At 43.6% G+C, this 24271-nt stretch overlaps 1 protein-coding gene across 4 annotated transcripts; it reads left to right on the forward strand.

Moving 5' to 3' along the window:
• Window positions 1-22: 22 nt before the first annotated feature.
• On the forward strand, window positions 23-19680 carry NAA50 (N-alpha-acetyltransferase 50, NatE catalytic subunit). Of its 4 annotated transcripts, none has more exons than XM_061454224.1 (5): window positions 23-120; window positions 14900-15036; window positions 15482-15601; window positions 16568-16634; window positions 19008-19680. In XM_061454224.1, exons 1-5 carry the CDS (start codon window positions 113-115, stop codon window positions 19186-19188), a joined length of 513 nt encoding a protein of 170 aa, XP_061310208.1. In that variant the 5' UTR covers window positions 23-112; the 3' UTR covers window positions 19189-19680. The 4 variants fall into 4 exon arrangements, with proteins under 4 accessions (XP_061310208.1, XP_061310209.1, XP_061310211.1 ...); XM_061454225.1 differs by having other exon boundaries at window positions 14903-15036; XM_061454227.1 differs by lacking the exon at window positions 23-120 and adding an exon at window positions 3913-5134.
• Window positions 19681-24271: the final 4591 nt, after the last annotated feature.

Genomic DNA, 24271 nt, shown 5'->3' on the forward strand with positions numbered 1-24271 from the left:
TGCTGCCCGGGCCGCGGAGGAGGAGGAGGCGGAGGCGGAGGTCGGAGTCGCACCGTTAGGACCTGCACGCAGCAAGCGCGGACGTTGGTGCCGGCCAGGCCGTGGTCGCACCATGAAGGGGTGAGTGCGGGCCCGGCGCGCCCCACGGGGATCGGCCCGGCCCGCCTCGGCCTCGCCGACTCTCTGACTGCCGAGCGGAGCGGGCCCAGGCGCGGCGGGCTGAGGGGGGCGGCGGGAGGTGGAGATGAAGGAGCTGAGTAATGCCGTTGGCGCCTCGGGAATGGGACGGGATGTCGCTGCCGTCTCCTGCCCGCCGGGAGAGCGGCCGTGGTCTGCACCGCGCGGGGCTGGTGTCGAGGGAAGTGCCTTCGAGGGAGAGAAGCCGGCGGTCGCTCGGCTTCCCTGTGGTGCTCTTCCCACTCAAAAAGTGTTCTTAGTAGGAGTTTTCTCGCCCTGAAATCTCTTCTGCTGCCGTAAGGAAAACTGATGAGCCGGTGGGACTCAGCGGCTCTTCGTGCTCCGGAGTGATTAAGGCTTGCGGACTCGAACGATCGGCAGGACGAACGGGGGGAGCAGTCGGCGAGGGGCATGCTCCTGACTGGTCGTTCGTACTCGTCTGGACATAGCAAAGAAGGGCTGTTAGGTCTGTACGAAGCTGCTACCTTCGGACGAGTGGTTTTGCTGCGCTGTTGTTTGTAACAACCTCTTAGTACTTTTGTTGGTTTAGATCTTTAGGTATTTGCGTGGAGGCTGTACAACGCAAATGGGTGAAAACGAGCTGTGTTTTGTGTCTGATTTCTGTAGCAATGCTTCTTTGGGCCTGGCTGCACTTCTCAGTGGCTCATGAAAACCTAGAGATTTCAGACGTGGCTGACTGCAACACTCGGTTTCCTGCTCAAGTGGAGGCAGTGAGGAGCAGTGATTAAAGAGGAGACAGGAGGCCTTTAGAGTCACGGTTCTGCTTAGGTGTCAGATGACCTGCCTGACCTTGCACAGGTCACATTAGGACAGGTTTTTCAATGTTGGTTAAATCACCTAATGTTTATCAATGTCAGAGTCATCTGTGTGCCACCAAACATGAACCTTCTGCTCCATACCTCAGTTTCTTCACGTTTGCAAAGGAAACTTTACAGAGCTATTTCTCAGAGGAGTATTTAACCAGTCCCCTTGAAACTGGTGTTACGAAATGCTGGGTATTATTATACCAGTTTGGCAGCTTAAGGCAGGGTGAATGGAAGCCGAAGCATTTAAGCTTTTACTTAGAAATTATAAGGGGTTTAGCTTATTAGCAGTCATTGTGAGGTCACACAACAACGCTGCTTGGTAACAGATGCTTAGCTGTTTCTTACAGTGTGTAAGCAGCTTCAGGCATTGCAAGGTGTTGGCAGATATCTAGAAAGAAGTTCAGCAATGATTTGCAAATAAACTTACTCTAAGCTGAGACGACATAGGTGTGTTTAGGATATCAGTAAATCCTTTATTGGCCTGCACCATCCTGCGTGAAATAGGGCGCTTCACCTCTTAGTCGCCTTATAAAGAGGATGACTGTGAGAAGAGCAACAGCAGATGAAGATGAAGTGGCAGGTGATGTGGTCACTGTTCAGCAGTTCTCCTGACGAAACCAGGTTTCTTTTATCCTCCATTGTCAGTCCTGAGTTGAGGGGGTTACTACAGTGTGGAGGTGTGAGGTGGAAACCGGCCCAGGCATGTCAAGTGGAAGCCGTGGAGGTCTCCTGGCAAGTCACAGCCCGGGCTGTCCACGATGCAGTGGCACTGCCCAAGGTACGTGTACCCCTCTTCTGCTTCCAGAGCACCAAAACCTTTATTTCTCTTACTTTGCTTTCACTTTGGGCAGGTTTAATCCTGATTTGACTTCAGAACCGATGTCTTTGGGTTCTATAGTTGTGTATTTCTGCTTTTCTGATACTCTTTCATCTCTTTGAAGAGCAGCATATTCCTGTCAAAACTCTGTTAGTGCCACGCAGCAAATTTTTGTGCAGAATAAAATCTTCATATTGAATCCATGTGTTCTGTAAAAATCAGATTGGGGCACATAGGATGATAGAAACTGAAAAATAAGTTAAATACAATGAGAGAATCAAAGGACTGGGTGAAGTTTTCAGAAGGAATATATTAAATTACATAGGGATACTTTGGAACAAAACCAAACTGTTTGTCAAGCTGCAAAGACTGGAGAAGATCCCTAAGAAACAAGCAGTGTCAGAAGGTGGGTCCAGAAGTAGATCTAAATCTTCAACTTCCAACATACAGAAGCTAATGTGCTGTTTGAAGGATTCTGATCTTTTTGAATCTCCTTTGAACAAACTGACTCCATCTGAGTATTTTTCCTTGGAGTGTATGCATTGCATATTAACCCACGCTGCAAAGTGCAGAGAGAAGTTTGGGAGCACTGAAACCCGTAACATCAGCTGTAATTATCAACGGTCTACTTTGGCAGAGAAAGGATGACAAAAGAAACTAGCAAGTCCACTGACAATTGGAAATTTCAGATGTGAATGTGTAGGCAACATGTTTTGCTTGCATTCCTCCTTCTTAGCTCTTTGAATTCCAAACAGCATATAGCAATGGTAATAGTGCATAGAGAGTTGTAGAGTCTCTGTCATGGGGGTGTTTGAGACTAGGTGACTTTTGCAGAGGACCTCTGGTTTCAGGGAGGGTGAAAGATTTGTTTTTTTTGCTTTCTCAGCTGCTTTAAAATTTTGTGGGGTTTCCTTTGTTTGATGAGATAAAACGCCAGCTTCTGAAGTGGGTATTGCTTCCTTGCTACTTGGCTTTGTGTTCACTCGTTCCTCATCTTCTGAATGATTTTAATAGTTTAGAGATGAGTTAAAAAACTGAGGTAATTCACTGCTCTGTTAGTGAATGTCATGATTCTCTAGAGATTCATTCGTCTTTTTATTGTATTCCTAAATGTTATTATTGTTAGCTCTGGAATTTGAAAATCTGTTTTAGAACTGGTTTTGCACAAGGAAAAATTCTAATGGAAAGAGCTTGTTTTCTACTGTCTGTAGTAATTTGTCTGGTTTTGTAGAGCAGATGTAAATAATATTCCCTACACCTTCATGCCTTTGCAGTGTTGAGTCACTTGTTGCTCAGTGGTTTTATATTTTCAGTATAGTTGTTATGCTACTAGATTTAAGGAAAGACAGTGGAAAATCTTGCATTGTTTCTTGAGTGTTTGCTGGTCACTGTCTGTGGCCTTGTGATGTCTTACAGTAAGGGTGGTTTACTGACCCATTTCAGTAATGTTCAGATGAAGCCTGTGAGAATAGGTCATCCAGCCTTTACTTGCTGCCCTTACCTAAAACCACATTACACAAGGGGAGAAATACAGGGTGCACATGCTCTGTCATATGCTTCTACCTGCTGTGTGACCAGGAGTATCAGATACATAAAGCATGTATCGTATATAAAGCGTGTAGTGCATGTTACAAGCAGGGCCCGGTGCCTGTGATCCTGTACATATGTGTTATTCTGTCACATTGGCCAAACCTCTCTCCAGTTTTGATGGGAATATCATGTGGCAGCATGCATGGAGCCGCGTGATGAAAGATGGATTGAACCAAGGAGCAGAGAGCTGTGTGTTACACCACTGTCTTAGAAAGTAACAGGGCACTACTGTTGTGTAAGGAATTTGTTAGGAGACTGCCTCTAAACTTTTATGTGTTTGCAGTGAAGTCTTAACACTTTGTAGTTTCTAAGGATCCTGACTTGCTGCGGAAAGAACCCTTCAGACTAGATGCTACACAACAGGTAGCTGCTGCCACGGAGAATTTGGTAATCCAGAGGCTCTGCAGTCTAGTGCTGTTCTAGCTTCAGTTGTAGAAGAGACACCACAGCTGGGGAGTACCAAGATAACAGAAAAACAGTAGTGGTTTTTAAAGTAGGGTGAGTCGCTATGGGTTAGCTCTGATATCTCTGTTTGTTTGGCCGGGATTCACAAAGTAAAACCCTTCAAGGTCCTGAAGTTGTGCATGTTTCTCATGAGAACAGGGAGATGTTTTTTTCTCCTGAATTAGTTTTACAGAGTTCATACAGAACTGCCGGTGTTTTTCCAGTCACAAAGCACAGTGCTAAGCTTAACGTACATGAGAGGAAGTTCCAAGTTTAGGAGAAAACTGCTGAATTGTCATATACACGGCTGGCGGAACAAAAAAGGTAATTGAGCTTGAAAATCGCTGTTTGGTTTTAGGATTTTTCTGAACCTAGAAATGTCCAAGCATGAGCTATACTTTCCACATTGAATTTCATGGATAGTAAATCTAGACCTTGCCTATATGCATGCTTACAAATGGCTTAATAGCTTCTAAATTAGTCTATAAAGACTCAGTGCAGTTTATTATAGGTACTTTAACCTGATTTATAACTCTTACCGCTTTAATTCCATAACCAGATTAAGACATTCCACAGAGTAGGAAGGACTGGGAGTATAGGAAGGTAGCATAGGGATTGTAGGCATTTTATTGAAGTACTTTAGAACCCAGTCTTAGTTTTTGAGTGGTGTTTACCCTTTCACTTCATTTCAGATGAGTGGCTTGTTAGGTTGTGTGAAAAATGTAGTTAATGCCAAATGCCACATACTCTGCTGCCATCTCCTGAGGATGAGAGAAATGATGCATCCTCCTTTGCCACAGTAAATCTTTTCTAAAATGGGAAATAATGGGCAATGGTTGAGCCAGAAAAATACTTTTATTCAGTGGAAATGATTCAGAACTCATAGAGCCTGCCCATTTGGCAAGCATTACAAGTGTTCAGACCAATAATCTGAGAAGGTGCTAGATATTTTTAACCACAGGAGGAGAAAAGGACAGGAGAAGTTGTGTCTTTTCATTTGTTTGGGAATTGATAAGAGAGCAGTGCAGTACCTCCGCGCATCCCATTTGCTCTAAGTGAGCAGGCAATGTCAGGATTACTTTATGCTGCGTGCTGAAAGAGAGGAAGGGAAGAAGTGACCACTGTGGGAGTTTTACAGCAGCAAGTTTGTCAAGATAGAGGTCTGAGGTGGGGAGGAGAGGGGTTGAGAGAAGCAGTCTGTGCATAGAAGAATTACTGGTTGTTTGGAGACTCTTGGACTTGAAGACCTGAGAGTGGAGAAGCACGGCATTGAAATGGGGTAACTGTATTTGTTTCAAAGGATATTGAATTAATTCATTATGGGAAGGGAATAAAACAAGGCTTTATAGGCCTTTATTGGCCTTTATAGAATCAAAATCATCTACACAACACCATCACTAGGTGACTGAGCTAAGGTGTTTGAAGTTTCCCGAGAACAGAGTAATTTATTTGGGGTTTTTTAATGGATTGAAAATATGATGCTGTATGTTAAGAGCTTGATGCATGAAGTGCTTCCTGAGCTCACTTGGCCTTCGTCCTTTCTCTCCCTGTTCTTTTCCAGGCTCCATGTGTTTTTTGGCCCATAGGAGACTAGAATCTTGATCCCTGAAAAGAAATCCCATTTTCACCATCTGACCATTATATTAATCTTCTTTTGAGAAGATGGGGTGAGACTCAGGGCAGCACTGGAAGGCTTGTGAAAGTTTTTTCTACATAGCACTTGGATTTTCTTGTCAGTAAAGATCACAAATTAGGTTGAAAACTGCAATTATAAGAGACTTGTTTGGGTTTTTAGCTTTCAGTTGAGAAAAAAAGTCATTGTTATTGAAAATTGGGAAAAGGGGAGGAGGGTGAAATAGGTTGTTGTGCTTGATAGCTTGCAATGATTGTTCCTTTAGAAGTATTTGAAGGTAGGCTCATAAAACTGACGGCGCTTTCTGTTATTTTTCCATGGCATGTTATTTTTATAATGCATGATTTGAACACCTCGAAAACCCCCCACCAACCCTAGGGGTGAAATCTGGAGGCAATCAGGAGACCTAGAATGACCTGCTGTTCTTTCTGTACTGACCTGATGGACACGGGCATTTGTAAACAAAGGTGTTTCAATGACCCACGGGAATAGTTTGTGCAAAGCAGCAAAATGCCTTTCTCCCGATATGTGAGTTCTATAGTTCGTAACCTAACATAAGCACGAGAAGGGCCCCTGAGATATACAGATGTATGTAAATAAGGCACTTTTTGAACCCAGCATCCCTTCTATTCTGAATTGAAAGGTAAGTCTCTGTTCTTACCCGAGGATCATCAGGCTCTTCATCAACACTGGTTAGCAAAGGTTTATGTTCTCCTAGGAGGCAAATAAGGTTTTAGAATTGTTATGTCCAGGGGCACTGTGGGTATGGAATGGGGCAGTAATTTATAAGATGTCTCAGGCCATTGGTAATGGAGAGACAACACTAATTTTGAGCTGTTTCAAACTCGTGAAGTACTTCTGCGTTGCAGTCGTGGTTCAAAATCTGAATGTTCTTGTGAGCTTAATTGACTAGTAAGTGTCTAGACCAGAAATGGAGAGTTAGGCTTCCAGGCAGGTCTTTATCTACTGTATGATCACATGCAAGTTGTTTCCTCTTTCACCTGACTTTGATGCATCTGGAGTAGGCAGGTATGAAATCTAAGCCTTTACTTCATGAGGTGCTCTGAAACAGCAAAGTGTTATGGGCTACTGATGTACATATGGCTGCTTCTCTGTTCTAGACCAACTGCATTTATTTCTGATATATTGGGACTTCAGCCATTCTGTCAGCTAGGCATGGTGATTTCTGCTGTTTGTATCCAGCTGTAGAGGGAGAGAACTTTTAGTTTTCTTGGGAAAGGTTATTTTTCTTTGACACTTGTTGAGATTACCTCACTGCTTCTGCTTTGCACTTGCATACATCTGAGATGCTTTGTGATCTTCATAACTGTACTGCTACTTCAGCTTTAGGATTGTCTGGTTTTGAGATTGTTTTGAGCTTAGATTTGAAGTTTAGTACAGCTCTCAAAGAACAGGTTTGAGCTGGGAAGCCTGTGAGGCTATTATGGCATAACTTTGCTTCTTGCAGTCCAGTTTTCTGTACAATGGTCAGGTTTTTTAGGTTGAAACAGGGTGAATTATCTAAATATGATGAAGAAACCTTGAATGTAATGTGCTGTAGTTTTGGTGGTTGTTTTTTTTTCCTTACAAAGGAGAGGGGCAAGGAGGGTCTGAAGTATGTTTTTGCAGAATGAGGAGGCATGCCAGTGAGACCTGTTCACACTGAGATGCATTTGAATCCCAAGTCTTCTGTGAATTCTGATTCTAAAATTGCTTAGCTTTCTTCTGACCATCAGTATGCCCTTCTACAGCCCAGCACACATCTGGGGGTAACTTCCAGCAGGGTATCTGGTATCATGCAAAGAGAGGTTTTCAGTAGTGAAGTGGAGTTAAAGAGGATTGGGGGGGGGGGGGGGGGGGGGGGGGGGGGCTCAGAAGCAAATTGGTAAGACTTTTCCGCATGTTAGGCTTGTACTTAATCCTTTTGGTTTTCTGACAAGTGAAGCAAAGTAGATTTACAGCCCACAGATCGTCTAGATAATTGGAAACATACCGGTCTGTCCACAAGAACTAGCCTAACTTGTGTGCCTAGCAAGACAGCTCATCTGCTTTCAAAAAAACCAAACCAAACCACCCAAAACACTAGAGAGGCTCTTTTGGCTTTGGAGTTTAATCTAAACAAAGCCACACCCTTCAGGTCTATAGCTTTCATAGCTCTGGTTTGGTTTTATTTTATGAGTGGATTATCCTGTCTAGACTCCTGCTTTGACTTGGAAGCCAAAATAGAAGCAGTAAAGCTAGCTGGCTGCTTAGCGGGTGACAAACCTTCTCTGAAGTCCTCTTAATTTGTTAGGGCCCTTTTCTCCTCTGTGCTCCTTCTCCTGACTGTTTGGTGATACCTCAGTAAGTCTTACAGGCTGCAGATACAGCTCTGCTAAATTTAGCATGCCAGATGCATTCAATAAGCCTGAGCCCAGCTATCAGTTACACTGAGATCTGTTTCAGTCAGGCACATCCCTCTCGGGAGAGACTTGCGCTATTTAAAGTTGAATGAGACTGAGATTCTTCCAGCATTAAGAAACTCAAAATTCCCCCTTTTTCTCCCTGATGTTGATTCTAAACTGATGTTCAACACTTGCTGTTCCCTGGGACTGAGTTTGTGTTTTCTCTTGAACTGTAACTCTGGAAATTGGCCTCCTCTTGAGCTGTCATTCTGTATAGCAGCGCTCCTTCATTATACATCAAGAGGCAAAAGGCAGCCTTAGCATAAGCAAACACTAGTGTCTTGTTTATTCTGTGTTGCTTCCACTAGTATAAATTTAAGACAGTTTAGGGAAAATAGACTGTTCAAATCTCAGCCCTGTTGTGGGCTGCAGATAGAGGAATGCAGCTGCAGTAGGACTAACTGGATTGCATTTGGTCCTACAGAAAGTGTGAGCATTTTTTTTAGCAATTGCCTGAAGGATCTTAGGGCACCGGTATGCAAGAGCAGGAGTGTTAATGCTGATGTTGTAGGCATGCAGCCAGCTTCATTAACTGCTGCATGTCACCTCGCTGAAGTTCCACTTCCATTTGGATTTTGTGGATCACTTCCACCCTTGCATTGCTGGACAGTGTTGGCTGTGTGCTTCTGAAGAACATCAGCCTTATGCACCAGAAACCCGTTCTCCTTGCTAGTGACGTCTCAGTACGTTTTTTTCCCCTGGTAACCGAGTCACAGTATGTTGTAGTTATAAGAAATGCAAATATAGTCCTAGGATATGTCAGGAAAATGCTTCTGGGAGAGATGGGGAAAACTTTCTGCCGTTGTACAGGCAATAGTAAGTACTTGGGGTGCTGTAAGCAGTTTTGGTTAGCCATGTTTAAGGAAAATTAACTTTAATCTGAAGGAATGGAAAGAAGAGCTAGTATGACAATAGTAAGAATTAAGTGCTAGTCCTAAAGGAGGAGGCCAGGAGTTTGGCTTTAGTTAGAAGTATAAAGAGATCATGGTAGCTCTCTGGAAGGCACATGGGATAGGCTGTGTGTGTGTTTATCAACACTCTTAAGTTAATGAGCAACAAGAGACAGCATATGGGTAGACCTTGAGTACCTTTAGGATGAAAATTAGAAGAAAGCCTATCTACAAGGGTAATGGTAGCTTGGGAGCAGCCTTGCAATGAGTGATGTTTAAGTGACTTCAGAGGGATGGAGCATTCACCACTTCTCTGGGCAGCCTGTTCCAGGGCCTCACCACCCTCACAGTAAAGAACAACTTCCTTATATCTAACCTGAACTTCCCCTGTTTCAGTTGGAGCCCATTACCTCTTGTCATGTCCCTACAGTCCCTGATGAAGAGTCCCTCCCCAGCATATTTGTATGGATGCTTCAAATACTGGAAGCTGCTCTGAGGTCTCCATGCAGCTTCTCTTCTCCAGGCTGCACAGCCCCAGCTTTCTCAGCCTGTCTTCATATGGGAGGTGCTTGAGACCCCTGGTCATCCTCAGACTTGCTCCAACAGCTCCATGTTCTTATGTTGAGGACACCAGAACTGCACACAGTGCTGCAAGTGAGGTCTCACGAGAGCGGAGTAGAGGGACAGGATCACCTCCTTTGACCTACTGCTTGCACTTCGTTTGATGCAGCCCAGGACACGGGGGTGGTTCTGGGCTCAAGCGCACACTGAAGCCGTCTCATGTTCAATTTCTCGTCAACCAACACCCCCAAGTCCATGTGGGGTCTCATGAGAGCAGAGTGGAGGGGCAGGATCACCTCCCTCAACCTGCTGGTTCCACTCCTTTTAAGAAATGAGACTGGTCTGTAGTTTCCTGGGTCTTCCGTTTTCCACTTCTTGAAAACGGGGGTTATTTTTCCCTTTTTCCAGTTGTTGGGAACTTCTCCTGACTGCCGTGATTTTTCAGTTATGATGGACAGTGGCTTAGAAACTTCATTTGCCAGCACACCTAGATGCTGAATGATCCCCGTGCTCCCCTTGCGTAGTACTTCCAATTTAAACAGGGGCAGGTAGCGCTTCTGCTCAGAACGACTGTTTCTGCCTCTGGCAATTGTTTTCTTTAAGCTAGCAGAAGACTTGTGTGGTGAACTCAATCAGGAACCGATGTGGGTTATAACTAAACTTTTCTTTTTTTGGCTAGGTTAGTTTTAATTGGGTTGGTTCACCACATTGTTGCACACGTTTGTGCCAGCAGAAGAATGGAAATGAACGACTTGGAGACACCAAGACTGATGCTTTTGGCAGCAGTGCAAGCTTTCCCCTGCTTATACTTAAGGCTCTAGTGGCACTTTTGCCACAGTATCCTTGGGCAAAGTGATGAATTCTCATGATTTGGGTTCTCCTTTCCATGTCCTCATTTAGTTTATTTACTACATTTTTTTTGTGTAATAGATGTGGTGCTGATTTAATCAGCTAGTGTTATACATTAAAGTAATTTGTGGTCTAAGTACATACTATTTAAACAGACATATTTAGCATATTGATTAATGCTTCCTGCAGGAGGCAGGCAGAAGGAGATGGCAGGAGGCAGCAATGAGTGTGGCAAGTGGTGGGAGATAGAGTTGGGGAGCCCAAGAGCTTGAGGAAATCTGTCAACAGCACCTTTTAGCCACCTACTGCTGGAACTTGTTTCTCTGGCCTGATGCCAGCCTTAGAGGTGATGTTTTGGCTCAGAGGCTACAAGCAGCCTTAGACTCTGCTTCTGCACTTACTTATTCTCTGCCTGAAACCTTCTTGGTGAAGGTCCATCTTCTGGCCATGGTCCCTTTCTCATCTGTCTTGTCCTGGATGTCTCTGACAATATGTCTTTGCTCTGTTGCACTGTCATCATTAATATTCCATAGTGACTGCCTTCTAATGCCTGATTTCTTGCTTCATTAATAGCTAATTAATTTTAAAATAATGTTAGAAAGCACACTGCTTGATAATGTCTGTGTCAGACTTGCTCTGTAACAGCTTTGCTGTGAGTTCATCCTGAAAGTTCATGCTAGTGTTACTGATCTACTGAAGCTTGCATCTACTGATAGAAAAAAGTATCACCAAGGTTAATATACTATTAAATCTTTTTGGACAAGAGATTGAGGCTTTCAAGAGACTGAGTGTGAATGTGAGGTTTTTTTCTTTCCTTATTGACCTCCTACTCTGTAGCTCATCTGATCTAACTGGGCAGCTGAGACCTTCTTTGGTTTCCACTCTGATACAGACTGCAAGAAAGAGGCTGCTGGGCGTTTGCTGCTAGCATGTTACTGGGGTGCTCTACCTTAGCAAAACTCTCTCCCAGCCACAAATACACCTGGAAATCCACATGCCAGTTTTATTCCTACCCTTTGTGAGGAAAAGATAGCAGCGCTGCTGGCTGAGATTGGTAAAGGGGCACAACTTGCCTTCTGTGTGCCTGCAGAAGCCCTGCTGTGCTAGGCTGAAAAGGTGGGCATAAAGCAACTACAAGTTACCACAGCATCTGATAACTTTGATAACATGCTTGTTTACAATGGGAGTCCTTCTGTGATGTGAGGAGATGGTCCTTGCTAGCACAGTACTTACTTCATTTTGGAATATAATTATCAAAGGAGCTTCCAGGTGGTGAATTCATTGGTTCTTCGTCTCGCTTCACCCTTTTTGCCTCCTTTTTGCTTGTTCTCTTGCGTACAGGGGCAACTGATATTGGTACGAATTGGTCCTCTGGTTTGGCTGCAGTGATTATCACTGTGGTTTGAGTAGCGACTGTACTTGTTGCTGGGGGTGGTGTAGCTACTGTGCTTGGAGCTGGGGTAACCGCGCTGTCTGTTGCAGTTGAAGTTTGAGCAGCTGCTGTACTTGCCACTGGGGTAGCTGCGCAGTTCATTGCAGCCAAAGTTTGAGTAGCGACTGTCACTTTGCCCTCAAATCCGCTGACATTCTTTTCCTTTTGAAGGTGCTGGATAGTGTTGAACAAGGCCCTGTAAGCATAGGCCAAGCCCCAGCATGTTGCCGTGATTTGTCCATCTCTGGTATGGCCAGAATGACCACACACCTCATTTAAGTGTTTTACTAATTCTTCTGGATTTTGCAGTTCTTCGGTAGTGAAATTCCAAAGTACTGGAGGGGCCCACTGACCTAGATACTTGCCCATACTATCCCACACACCCTGCCACTCATGGCTGTCCAGCCTCAGGGAAAATCTCTCGGTCCTCCTACATCGTCGTTTGACCCCAGACAAGACCCAAACCTGAATCTGCTTAACTCTTGAAATCAGTAGTGGGCAAAACACACTCTGTATGCGTGTTAGCATGGTGATTCCCATCACCATCAGCAAACAAGTCTCAACAGCATTAAAAGGCCATTCAAAAAATTCAAAACTCTCAAATGTAAATGGTCTGGGGGGACGACTAGGAGGGTAAAAGGATGTCTCCTTCACAGGTTGAGCACCTGAGAAGGAGAAAAAAGATGTGTAATTGCTAAGCACCTCCATCATATACCTCCCAAAGTATAAAGGTGGTGACCACACTGGGAACATAAGCCAGATCAGTTTCATGATCAATGATTCTATTGTATTACAAGTCATTACCATAAAGTACAATGGGATAAAAACCTTAGCCCAAGCCCCACACTTGAAAAACACTAATACAGCCAATACCGGATGGACGTAAGATATGGTATACTGAAACTGTGAGATCAAGAGGAAAAACCTTGAGAGCCAATAAATCAGCATTGTGACGAGTGACTATCAATCCAGTCAGATCTGTTCTTATCTCAACCCCTCGTGCCCCACGTTGGGCGCCAAAAAGAACTGTCATGGTTTAAACCCAGTCAGGTAACTTGTTCACTCACTCCCAGTGAGTGGTGCCGAGCTGACAACAATCGAGGTCCGTGTCCGTCTCCCCCCCCCCCCGCACCGGGGCTCTCCCCTTCCCCGCTCCTGGAGGAACGGGGAGGAGGATCGAGAGAGTGCAACTCCTATGGGTTGAGACAAGAACAGTCCAGCAACAAATCACCACCGCTACTATCAGCTAAAACAATGATAAGGGAAAATAACAAGGGAAGAGAATATGATTCCACCGGCCAAGAAAGCGAGTTCCACCCGGAAGCCCCTGTCCTTCCGGGTAACTCCCAGTTACCCCCCCACCCCGGGCATGACGTGCTGTGGTATGGAATACCTCCCCGGCTAGCCCGGGTCAGGCGCCCCGTCTCTGCTTCCTCACAGCTTCCCCTCCTCCCTGGCAGAGCATGAGCCTCACAGAGTCCTTGGTCAGGGTAAACATCACTTAGCAACAACCGAAAACATCGGCTTCACCAACACTGTTCTCAAACTAGAAGTCAAAACACAGCACTGCACCAGTTAACACAAAGGAAAAACATGACTGCTACTGCTGAACCCAGGACACTTGGACAGGTGGTGATACATGAAGAAAGGAATCTTGAGAGCAAAAATAATCTAGGAGATGGAAAAGGCTGTGAAACAAAGGGCTGCTGATGGTGGAAGTCATGGAAAAGAGGTACTGCAGAGTATTTTGAGCACAACAGTTCAGTGGTTTATAGCTAGAAACTTCAGAAATATATTCCACTGCTGTTGCTTGTAGTATGCCTGGGTATCTTGGCATGAGTGAGATGCAAGAATATGGAGGCTGTTGCTTTTCCTGTCATCCTTGAGATCATTGTTGTACTAAGTTCTAGTGAGATGTCTCTCAAGCGATTGCTGTACAATAACTGGGCAGAGCTCGGGGGCAGACTACAAGGATTAGTTGCTTTGCAATTGCCCTTGCAGTGGGGGAGGAGAAAGACTGACAAGTCCAATGCTGTATAGGGGCAGATAGATGAGGAGCTCCCTGGAACAGTTTGGAAGCAATACTGGCATGAGATGCTTCACACCAGGGGGCTTTCTAATCTCTTTGGCACAAAAGGTTAAATTCTGGAGTCAGCAAAGTTCAATATGTAAATACCATCCATTAATTCTAAGTAGTAACTGGAACATAATAATCTGATGGAGAATTGCAAAATCATCTATTAGTTAGTTGTCCATTAGTTAATACTAGATGGGTCTCTAAAAGGTGCTGTGTATCTCTAACTCAACATGCATTGGCTTTTTCCCTTCCTGCCTATTCTGGTGACCATCTGGGGAAAGAATTTTATTATCTTGTTGTTTGAGTTTTTTTCATTCTTGTAGTCGTCATTAAACCTGCCCAGCTGCAGCCAAGAAAGTGACTTGGGAATATGAACAACTAGTGTATGTGTGTGTATATATATTTTTTTTTCTTCAATATATATATATTTTCTTCTATGTAAGCAGTGTTTCTGTCAGGAAGTTAGTCTTGGAAAATGGAGAAGAGTTTGGTTTGTTTCTTTTCAGTGTAATTCAGTGCAGTACTGGGTATTTTAAGGTTGTGATTCTGCTCTCTGTCAGCAGGAAGAATACTGATCCCACCTTGAGAGTGGCACACTTGCATATTAGGCTTCATATGAGTATGCTGCACACATTACTGTTTTTCAGATAGATGTCTAGTTATACTTTGTCCAAGTATAAGCTTTATATTGATAAGTGGTAAAATTAAGGCTGTCTTGGAAGCACAGATAAGGACTTCGTTTTCTTGGTCTCTGTTCTAGCCTCCTGTTCCTCACATCTTTTCTCTCTCCTCTCCTACACCCCTTCCCCCAGTTCCCACCCTTTTCCCAATCTTGATGAGGAAATTAATGGGATAAAGTTAAAGCTAAGACTCCTGCAGAAACTTGTGCTCTTCCTGTCTTCCATCCAATAAACACACACATATACTATGGTACGTCATTATTAAGTGTGTCCTGAGAACCTTCTGACTGTATAGTACAGACTGAAATTGGGTTTGGGAGTAAATAAGCCACCAACGGAAGACTTCATTGTACAGGTTGAATGTTGCAGTTCAAATATGTGTCAAGCTGATTTTTAGCTGAGGCAGTTCTCTAAGCATAAATAAAATCATTAAGTTTAGGTGTGTATCAGATGTTAAGCATGTTTTGATTTGTTCCAGTAGCCGGATCGAGCTGGGAGATGTGACGCCACACAACATTAAGCAGCTGAAGAGGCTAAACCAGGTCATTTTTCCTGTCAGCTACAATGACAAGTTCTACAAGGATGTACTGGAGGTTGGCGAACTAGCCAAATTAGGTACAAATGTTCTTGCCGGTAACTGTGGGCTATGGTGGCAGAAGTGCTCATCATTGCTATCCATAATGGTTTTGAATAGCATATTCTTCTATTCTGTTGTTTTACATAGTGAAAAAGAACTGTTTGGGAACCTCAAAAAAGCCCCAGTCTGAACATCAGAGGGTTTGTGTTCTAAATAGATTCCACTTTACTGGGAATGGGCAGGTTTTCTGTTATGACAGAAAACCTGTGATGTGTGCTGCCAGCTTACATCCTGGTGTCACTGCTAGCTGGTTTGTCAAAGCACCATTGGTAGTGTAACTCCTAGTGTTAAGCCACAAAGTATGATATCCCATTTGGATGGGAGAATTAGCAAGAGGGAAGGAAGGAAATAGGGTGTAAATGAAGGAGCTGTATGTACAGTTTGAATTTGTGACTGGTAACATTTTGTTTCCTTCCCTGGCAGCCTATTTCAATGACATTGCAGTGGGAGCAGTGTGCTGTAGGGTGGATCACTCGCAGAACCAGAAGAGACTGTACATAATGACACTCGGATGCCTGGCACCCTACCGAAGGCTAGGAATAGGTACGGAGGATCTTCTTTTGTATCTGAGTCTTCAAAGAAATCAGATTGCTGTGCAGCCTGCTAAATGCTCTTTCAGATTTTTGACCAAGATCGTTCACTTTCAGGCCACTGATTTCTCTGGAAGGGACTTTGGGGAAGGGGTATGATTTATGATGTGCTCCTTTTTCCCTGCGTTTCAGAAATGGGCTTTTTGTAGAACTTTCTAATTCAGGATTGCAGAGTATTTTAATCATGTTATCATACTGTGAAGTAAATACTCTGCTTCTGTGGATGTGAAAATTGATGCACAGACACATGAAATAACTTGTTAGAGGTACACAGCCAGTATGCAAGTCATGTATAAGTAGAACACAACATTCCTTCATTAGGTTTCTAAAGGGAAGGGGTGTTTGTATTTATCTTTTTCAATACTGATTGTCACTGCTCAGGGGCAATACCTGCTTTCTGTCTATACTGCATTTAGCTCTTTTCTCCATGTTGCAGATTTATGGGACAGACTAATCAAGACCTTACAGTAACTTGTTTGCTTTGACAAGCCGGAATGGAAAAATGACTTTATTTTAAATTATATTACTAGGTCTTTACTAGAAAACTTACCAATGCTCTCACTGCTTTATACATTGTTTTGACCCCATAGTTGAGGTGAGTTTAGGACCTTGAAGCTAGTGTTTAAATAAGCTGCTTTATACATGTGCTTCTGGGATGGTGTTTTGTTGTTGGGTTGTTTGCATTTGGTTTTGTTTTTTCTTTTTCTCCAAAGAAACAATAAATTAGATTTTTGTGAGCAGTCAGAAACATAGTGAAATACTTATAAGCCATGTTTTATTTGCCTTGCCTAGTTCTCACAAGCTTGGTCATTTTAACCTATCTGCAGTTAACCTCCTTCTCCTCAAGAAAGCCCTTAGCTAAGTATAGACTTTATTGTCCACTTCCAGTTTTCTTAAGTATCTCTTTACCTTTTGGCAGGAACTAAAATGTTGAATCATGTCTTAAACATCTGTGAAAAAGATGGCACTTTTGACAACATCTATCTGTAAGTAAATGAATTCTACTCATGCATTTTTTTGAGAGATGATAAAGGCAAATATGGGAGCAAAGGGAGGGAGATCCAAGAACATTTGTATTTTGTGTTACAGTGGGGTCACATTCTGGGCTTGTGTGATGCTAAGAAAACTAAGCCTTGCTTGCTTTAGAAGGGCTTCTGCAAATTTGCTATATTTGGATGTAGTTTAGTTACAAATGACTTTCTGCAGCAGAGTAATGAGTATAACAAAAAAATGTGGAAGAATTATTCTATTTCTTTTCTTACCATACAGTGTCAGCCACAGAATGGAAAATGCTGCAAGTCTTGCATGCAGTTTTGGTGCATTTGCTGTCTGTCTTTTATGGCAGTACTGTGTGGGTTAGAACACCAGATCAGAGGTGCTTGCAGGCCATACAGGTTCATGTTCAGTAGCAAGGCCCAAATGCTTATTCCTATTCTTGCACTCTGCCAGGTCAGCTGTTTATGCAGCAACACAGTGAAGCAGGTCAGTGCTTGACCCATCTTGGGAAGCTGTTTCCAATTTTGATTCTAGGTGCGGCTGGATTTGGGTTTTTTTGTTTTGTTTTTTATATCAACTACACGTCTGCATAAACATTTGGTGTGATGCAGACTTGAGAACAAGGACTGGGGTAGAGGACAGAACTACTTAAAAGATCACTGCCGTTCTAAAGAGATCACCATGGAAATAGAGCCTGGAATCCATAGATGCCAACGCTTTGTTTTCCCCTTTGCTGCCAGCTGCACACTTCTGCTTCTCCCAGCTCACTGGTATCTGTGTGATTACCAAGTGCTCACTTCTCTCGTCCGTCACTGCCAGTTTATACGAGTACAAACATGGTGCACTGTTAGGGATAGATTCACAGCAGGTACAGCTTGAATGGACTTATGCTGTCACAGAACTGCGCCTTCAACACTTGCTTGGACTGCTAAAAATGGTAGTGTTTGATACACCAATATCAATATAAATGGAGTGACTTTTTTCTCAAGTTTTTCCCTACTCTGCCAAGGAGATGCAGTCTTCCAAGTCCTCTACTGTTGTAGCTTTCAGCCATCTCTGTAAGAGGTGTCTTAAAGAGGAGTCTGAGTACAGCTGCTTTTGGCTTGTATTCCTGCTCTCCTGCCTCTGAAGGAGTGGTTACAAACTCTCAGATGCCTGCTAGCTGGCACAGGCTTTCATTTCTACTTTTGCATGTTTATGTGTGCATACTGAAGAACCTGTTTGCTGGTTTTAATGCAAAAAAAAAAATGGATCCTTCATAATCCTTTCCACTTCCTAGAGTAGGATTCTGGGATGGCGATAAGTAGGTCCCAAAGTTGGGCATAATGAAGTTCTTTTAGTGGCCCACTGATTTTTATTACTGTGTCTGCTGCATGTGCATCTTCTATCTGAACATACCATGTAGCTTAGCATCCAATTAGCTATCAGTGTGTAAATTTGTCATTATTATGAAGTTCCCTTTTAGCTGTTTTGTGTTTATTTGGCTTAACACTAAGATCTTTTGTTTAGTTCTGCTGTTGCTCCCAAAGTTGCTTTGGTTCTATGGTTAAGCAGCATGTTATCATGACAAAGTAATTCATGAGCTGGTGCAGTGTCCACTGACTTTTGGGAGTGTTTAATGAATGCCTTTTGTTGAGCCAAACATCCCTTTTCTCTTATTTTTATTTCAATAGAACTTGTGCAAATAAATCTCCTAGTTGCTTAGGATGAAGAACTGGTGGCTGTTGGTTTTGGAGGCCTTGAAACTCTTGGAATATGCTAGCAAGATCTGTAAAACTCTGGGGGAGATAGGTGAAGGGGAAAAGGACTTTGTCAGTCTGTGGGGCTTTTTTTTATGCTTCCATAGCTTTTTGTGAGGAGAGAGGGGGTACTTGGAAGTGAGCAAGGAGTTAAAATTGCATCAAACACCATTGCCAGTTTTGTGTGGCAGCATGTAGGGATCAGCAGTCAGGCAACTGTTTTGGTCACCTAAGAAGTGTCGCTACAGGAAGCTAAAATTGGCTCTGCAGTCAAACTTTGTAATATATTTCCACAAAATCTCTGTCACTTTAAGAAAAATTGGAATTATCGAGCTATTAATGCTGTTGTCTGTTATTTGTGTTCCTTAAAAGAGCTTTAATGAGGGAAAATGTTTGCCACTTCTCAGAAAGATTACTACAGCCCGTCCAGGAGCTGTGCGTTAGTTCGGAATTGATTTGGGAAGACCAAAATTTCCACTCCGGATTTTCCACCAGCATTCCTGTCTCTATCTAGGCAGCTCTTTTCCTTATCATGTCTTTGACCGTTCTGAATGTGGAGGCAGAAGACCGAACCACAAAAAGTTCTGATCTCTGTCTCTCTCTCTCTCTTCCTTTCTGTCCCAGGCATGTCCAGATCAGCAATGAGTCTGCGATTGACTTCTACAGAAAGTTTGGCTTTGAGATCATTGAGACGAAGAAAAACTACTACAAGAGGATAGAGCCTGCAGATGCCCACGTGCTGCAGAAAAACCTCAAAGCCCCTTATCTTGGCCAGAACGCAGATGTGCAAAAGACCGACAACTGAACAAACCCCCAACGAACACTTTCTTGCACTTGCTTGTCGCCAAATAAGGAAAGAGAGGCCTCTTGAGTTTGATTTTTGGTTTTAACTCCACCCCTTCATTCTCTTTAATTTTTTCTTCTTGACCTCTCTCCAACAAAATGTAATGTAATGCTTCTTCCAAGGATTGTCCAGTCATGTTTGGGGTTGGGGTGGGGTTTTGAGCTCTCCTTTCTGATACGTTAGGGGTTGATTTTGTTGGGGTTTGGGGGTTTTGTCTGCATTTTTCTTTTTTTTTTTTTTTTTTGAGGGGTGTGGTTTTGGGTTCTTGTTTGTTGTATTTTGTTCTTTGTTGGGGTGGGAAAAGGTGTGTAGATCTAAGTTTGAGGTGTGGAGGGCTTGAGCAGGTTATCCTGGTGACAAGCTCCCTTCACAATTATTTCTTTCAATAAGCAGAATGTAAATCCAGTGGGGGGGGGAGGGGAAAGGAAAAGCAATATCTTGTCCTTTGACTCCCACATTATTGTGTTTTTTATAACCTACAGGGTACTTTATCCCCCCCCCCCCCCCCCGCCCCCAACCTTTGAATGTTACTTCAGTACTTCCCACTCTTCCTCTTAATTCCTCCCACCTCAAAAATATGTTTAGTTCTTCCCAATATTTTCGAGTATGGCTTTTTCCTCCATCTTTTGCTGAGAAGGGTGGAAGGGTGGGCTGCTTCACCATACCTTTTCACTCTGCCTGGCCTGACCTTTTTGAACGCTTTTGTTTTTTAACTACTCCTTACCCAAGCTGGTGCTACATTTCTTAACTGACCGACAGGAGAATTTAGAGTGGTCTTTGGTTTTCATTTTCATTTACCCAGCTCCCAGCAGACTTTTGCCAGAGTAAGAGCTAGATCTGGTGTTGGCAAGAGTAACCTTGTAAAAATACACATCCTGAGGCAGGACCCTTGCTTTAAAAATGGGTGAAATGCTGTAGGGCTTTGATACCAGCTTTGATAACATAAACCACATTTTTTACAGCTACTAAGTGTGTGGTGACATCTGAGATGAGGCAAGGGTTGAGGAGACCAGGCAGCAAGGCTGAGAAGGAAAACATAAATCCAACCCTAATCACAGAGGTTTGCAGGGGTTTTCTGGATTTTGTTGGGATGAGCTTGGCTTCCTGTGTTTATATGTTCCTTTGGGAGGAGGTGGTGAGGAACTGCACAGTTTGCCCCGCTGAAAACGATTTTCCCCTTGCCCTGTTCAGTGGTAATAATGCAGTTCTCCTCTCTGAGAGCGTGTTCATGGAGCACCAGAGAAAGCAGCCTATATTAGAGCATTTTATGGGTTTGGAAAATAGGCTGACTGGCTTCTTCCTAGTACTGTAACCTCAAAGCTACAGTAAACTCTACTAAGCCTGCTTTGCATCTTTCCATGCTTTGTTTGCGTGAATGTCAGTGCTCCTTTCTATGCACTGTTGCCAGCAATCCTGTGTATGCCAATACAAATACCAACTTGAGCTTGGACTCTTCTCCAAGCACATGGGAAAGTGCACTGAGCTGAGACAACACCAACCTGCCCCATCCCCCAAGTAGATACTGAACTGCATTCCTTTCCTCTTTTTTTAAAGTCTAAGACTGCATCTCAAATGCATCTGCTTTGAAAACCTCCAGCCTCTATAGTGTGCATTGCAGCATACATCTAGTTAGTAGGTGCTGTCCTGTCATTCGAGGGTGACTTGGGAACTAAGGATTTCAAGACGGGGAGTTGTGGTGAGGCAAGGGATGGCACCCCTCATTGCACATTGTGGTCTTTGATACCCAGAGGGGTGACTATAGCTGCTCCAGAATTACTGCTCCTTTCCCAGAGGTGTGCAGTCCTTGTTGGAGTGCATCTTGACAGACCTATGCTGGAAAGTGGATACTTTATTTGCTGGGTTTGCACTAATTGGGTCGTGGGGTTGGGCAGATGGCTAACAACAAAAGCCCCTCTGCATGGCCTGAGCATCTGTGTTTGCAGCACTCTGTGGCAGACTCTGGCTAGAAAGATGCAAACGGTTTCCTCAGCCAGAGGCAGCCTAGTTTTGACAAAAGCTTATTTTTAGTACTGCTAGGACCTGCTCGCACTGGTTACGTTGGCAGTTTCAGCATCTTTCTAGAAGGGGGTATATTGAAGCACAATTAGCTTGTCATATGCCAACATAGTTTCCCTGGCCATCTGTAGACCAAACCAAGAGAAGTATGTGCAGGGAGAGGGATAGTATTGTATTTGAGGATGTTTGTGCAGCACAGCTGTAATTCAGACCATAGCTGCCTCTGGTGCCAAGCAAAGTGCTCTTCATTCTAATAGAACTAAGTGTTTGGGTTGGGTAGATGGGTGTGGGGATATGAACTCTTAGGATTTGCTGTTGTCGTAGGCTTCCACAAATCGGTGTGTTTCACAAACAGTTTTCCTTCAGGTTTAAAAGTATGAGTCTGATGTCTGAAGTTACTTGGATTAACCTTTGTTTCTGTCTCTTTTGCTTTGGGCTGCCATCATTCTATGAATGTATCCCTGAAAACAATTCTTAAAGCTCCTATTCTACAGCAAACCTGCCTCATTGTAACTCCTGTTAAAACATTTTGTAGGAGGTAGAAGAGAGAGTGACCACAAATCTAAGACTCCTTTTCCCAGGCTATTAATTCTGGAAGCCAGTCGTTTAATCTTGAATACAAGGTTTAATCTGAATCTCATAGAAAGCTGTGTTCCCTGTACATGGATAAGGGCAGGTGAAGGTCAGTAGTTCTGGGTGACAAACAGTTGTATTTTATTGGTATATCGGTCATGTTGAGTGTGGGAGGAGAATGCTGTATCTTAGTGCTGTTACCCAGAGGTACTGAAATCGTGTGAATTGTCTGCTTACTGCAGAGACCTCCAGTTAGTTTGGTCATTGCTGCAGCAGGACCTCCTTTGAGTTTGGAAATAACAGCTTATGAACAACTGAATTTTCTGAAAGTTGGGAGAAAAAAAGATATTAGCACTTCCTCTTCTGGATGAAGATAGAGCAAGAAAAATGTATGTAACTAACAGCTTTAGAGTGTAAATTGTGTATATACGAGTTATTCCTGAATCTCTGCAACTGGTTTTGTCATACATCAGTTGAAGGATGAAGATGATATCCACAAAAAGACTCCTATTAGAGGAAACCATGGTACAGGGGAAAAAGAATCATCCAGGAGAGATATCCCTCATTTTTGGGAGGGGAAAGGAGAGAATTTATTTTGTGTATACAGAAGCCGGTTGAATTTACATGATGCAGCTAATGGTTAAACCTGCCAACTAAATATGACATACTGTTACCATTGAAATAAACTTACGTTGTATTTCGTTAAATCTTGATGGTGCCCTGTGTCTAATAAAAATCTGATCCCCTGAACTGTTCTTTTCTCCCCCATGTTGTAATCCGGGTCAGCTGCTATGCACAAAGTCTGTGTTTTGTGAAGTGTTTGCTGACTTGGATGTTTCTTTTGAATCTGCAACTGCTTCCTGATTCATTTGGCTAAGACCCCCCCCCCTCCCCCTTGGTGTCTTGAGTTAAGATTCACTAAAACTGTATACAGTTTGCAGATGCATTCTCAATGTTACAAGTTAAGTTGCAGGGGGAACAAATTATTTACAATAAGGTGGTCCATTTTTAATCTGTATCATTGCCCTTGTACATCAGGAGCATGTTTTTGTTTTTTTCTCAAACTCTTTAGAAATACTGTTCAGAATAAACGTGCACTATTTGAGTTATGTCATTTACAATTTGTCATGTGCACTTTCTTTGCAGTCCAGCTGTTTCCCTCTGAAATCAGATACAGAATATTCCTCAGATGTTTCCTGAACTCTGTAACTGGGAAGATTTCTACCATGTACTGTGAGTTGGGCTGCTGTGGTGAATGCCGTGGGTGTCTGACAGCTGAGGAGACTGGGGTCTGGTTGTTTCCCTGAAGCTATGAGTCTCCTCAGAAATTCTCTGTCGTGTGAGGTCAGGGGGAGGAGAGGAAGAAGAATTCTCCTGGAATAGTTTTGCATGAGCAGTCTTGGAACAAACAGTCCAGGCATTAAGAACACTGCAACTGGTTTGGGGCTGCATAGGTTATATATTTGAAAGCATTCAGACAAATTGCTAGCTATTGCAAATCTTCACAACAATCTTTGATAAACTGTGATCTGTACCTGTGAAAATAACTGGTCTTAAGATGCAGTGAGTACTATTCTGCACTGATTTTTCCCAGGTATTGAAGTAAAACTCGTCTCTCTTCTTAACTATTCCAGTCTCTTAAATCCATTGTTTGGCTGTAGCTCCTTTCTGTGCCTCTCCTGCTTTGACATGCCACTTACAAACTGATCAAGTTGCGCTGTGGTACAGTTTCTGGGGAAAGAAAAAAAAAAAGTTACCCTTAATACTCTATCCACTTATTTACATTCCTGTGGAAACTCCTTGGTCAGTAGATGGAGTTGCTTCCGTTCGTTAGGAATAGGAAAGTTCATTGGAAAAGAGTTCCAGAACAGCTGCGGAAGAAAACAACTGAGGCTGGAAGTGAAAAACTGTTTTACTGTGACTAGTAGTTGAATTGGGGGTTAGCAGGGGCAGAGCTGCTAATGACTGAGCCTCTGATTTAGAGGCCAAACCACCACTTTTCCGGTCAGATTTAATTCAAAAGGAAGGCGGTTGAAGGGTTTCATTCCCCAGCAGTGTCAGGAAGCTTGCACTGGAACAGCTGATGCTGCTACAGAGCCGAGGACGGCAGAGAACGCGGCCAATGCCCCTTTAAGTACCTCTGCCCGCCTATCGCCCCTGCGTGCTCCCCTTCCCGCTCTCCCCATTGGTCAGCTGAGGTGCCAGTCTCCGGCAGTTCCTGTTTCGGCCACCTTAACTTGTTGACGGGTCTCACGCCAATCTCAACCTCTCTGGCCTTTGATTGGGCCGCCCGCTCAATATTTCTGGTGGTGATTTGTCCGTGCCTGTTCCGCCCCGCCCCATCTGCGCCGAGCGACGCCTTCACCTCGTCTCGGCCTTTTTGATTGGCCTCCGCGCCTCAGCCCGTGCGCTCGGATTGGCTGCCATGTGCCGCGCGTGCGAGCAGCAGGGTGGG

Source organism: Pezoporus flaviventris, unplaced genomic scaffold, assembly GCF_033815535.1.
Source record: "Pezoporus flaviventris isolate CSIRO_AGI_PZ_B2104156 unplaced genomic scaffold, CSIRO_AGI_Pfla_v1 ptg000015l, whole genome shotgun sequence".
NCBI lineage: Eukaryota > Metazoa > Chordata > Aves > Psittaciformes > Psittacidae > Pezoporus > Pezoporus flaviventris.

Coding starts and splice junctions, on each gene's coding strand:
- NAA50 (XM_061454224.1), top strand. Junction 15,037..15,481: donor TGGCGAACTAGCCAAATTAG/GTACAAATGTTC, acceptor CTTCCCTGGCAG/CCTATTTCAATGACATTGCA. Junction 16,635..19,007: donor ACTTTTGACAACATCTATCT/GTAAGTAAATGA, acceptor TTTCTGTCCCAG/GCATGTCCAGATCAGCAATG.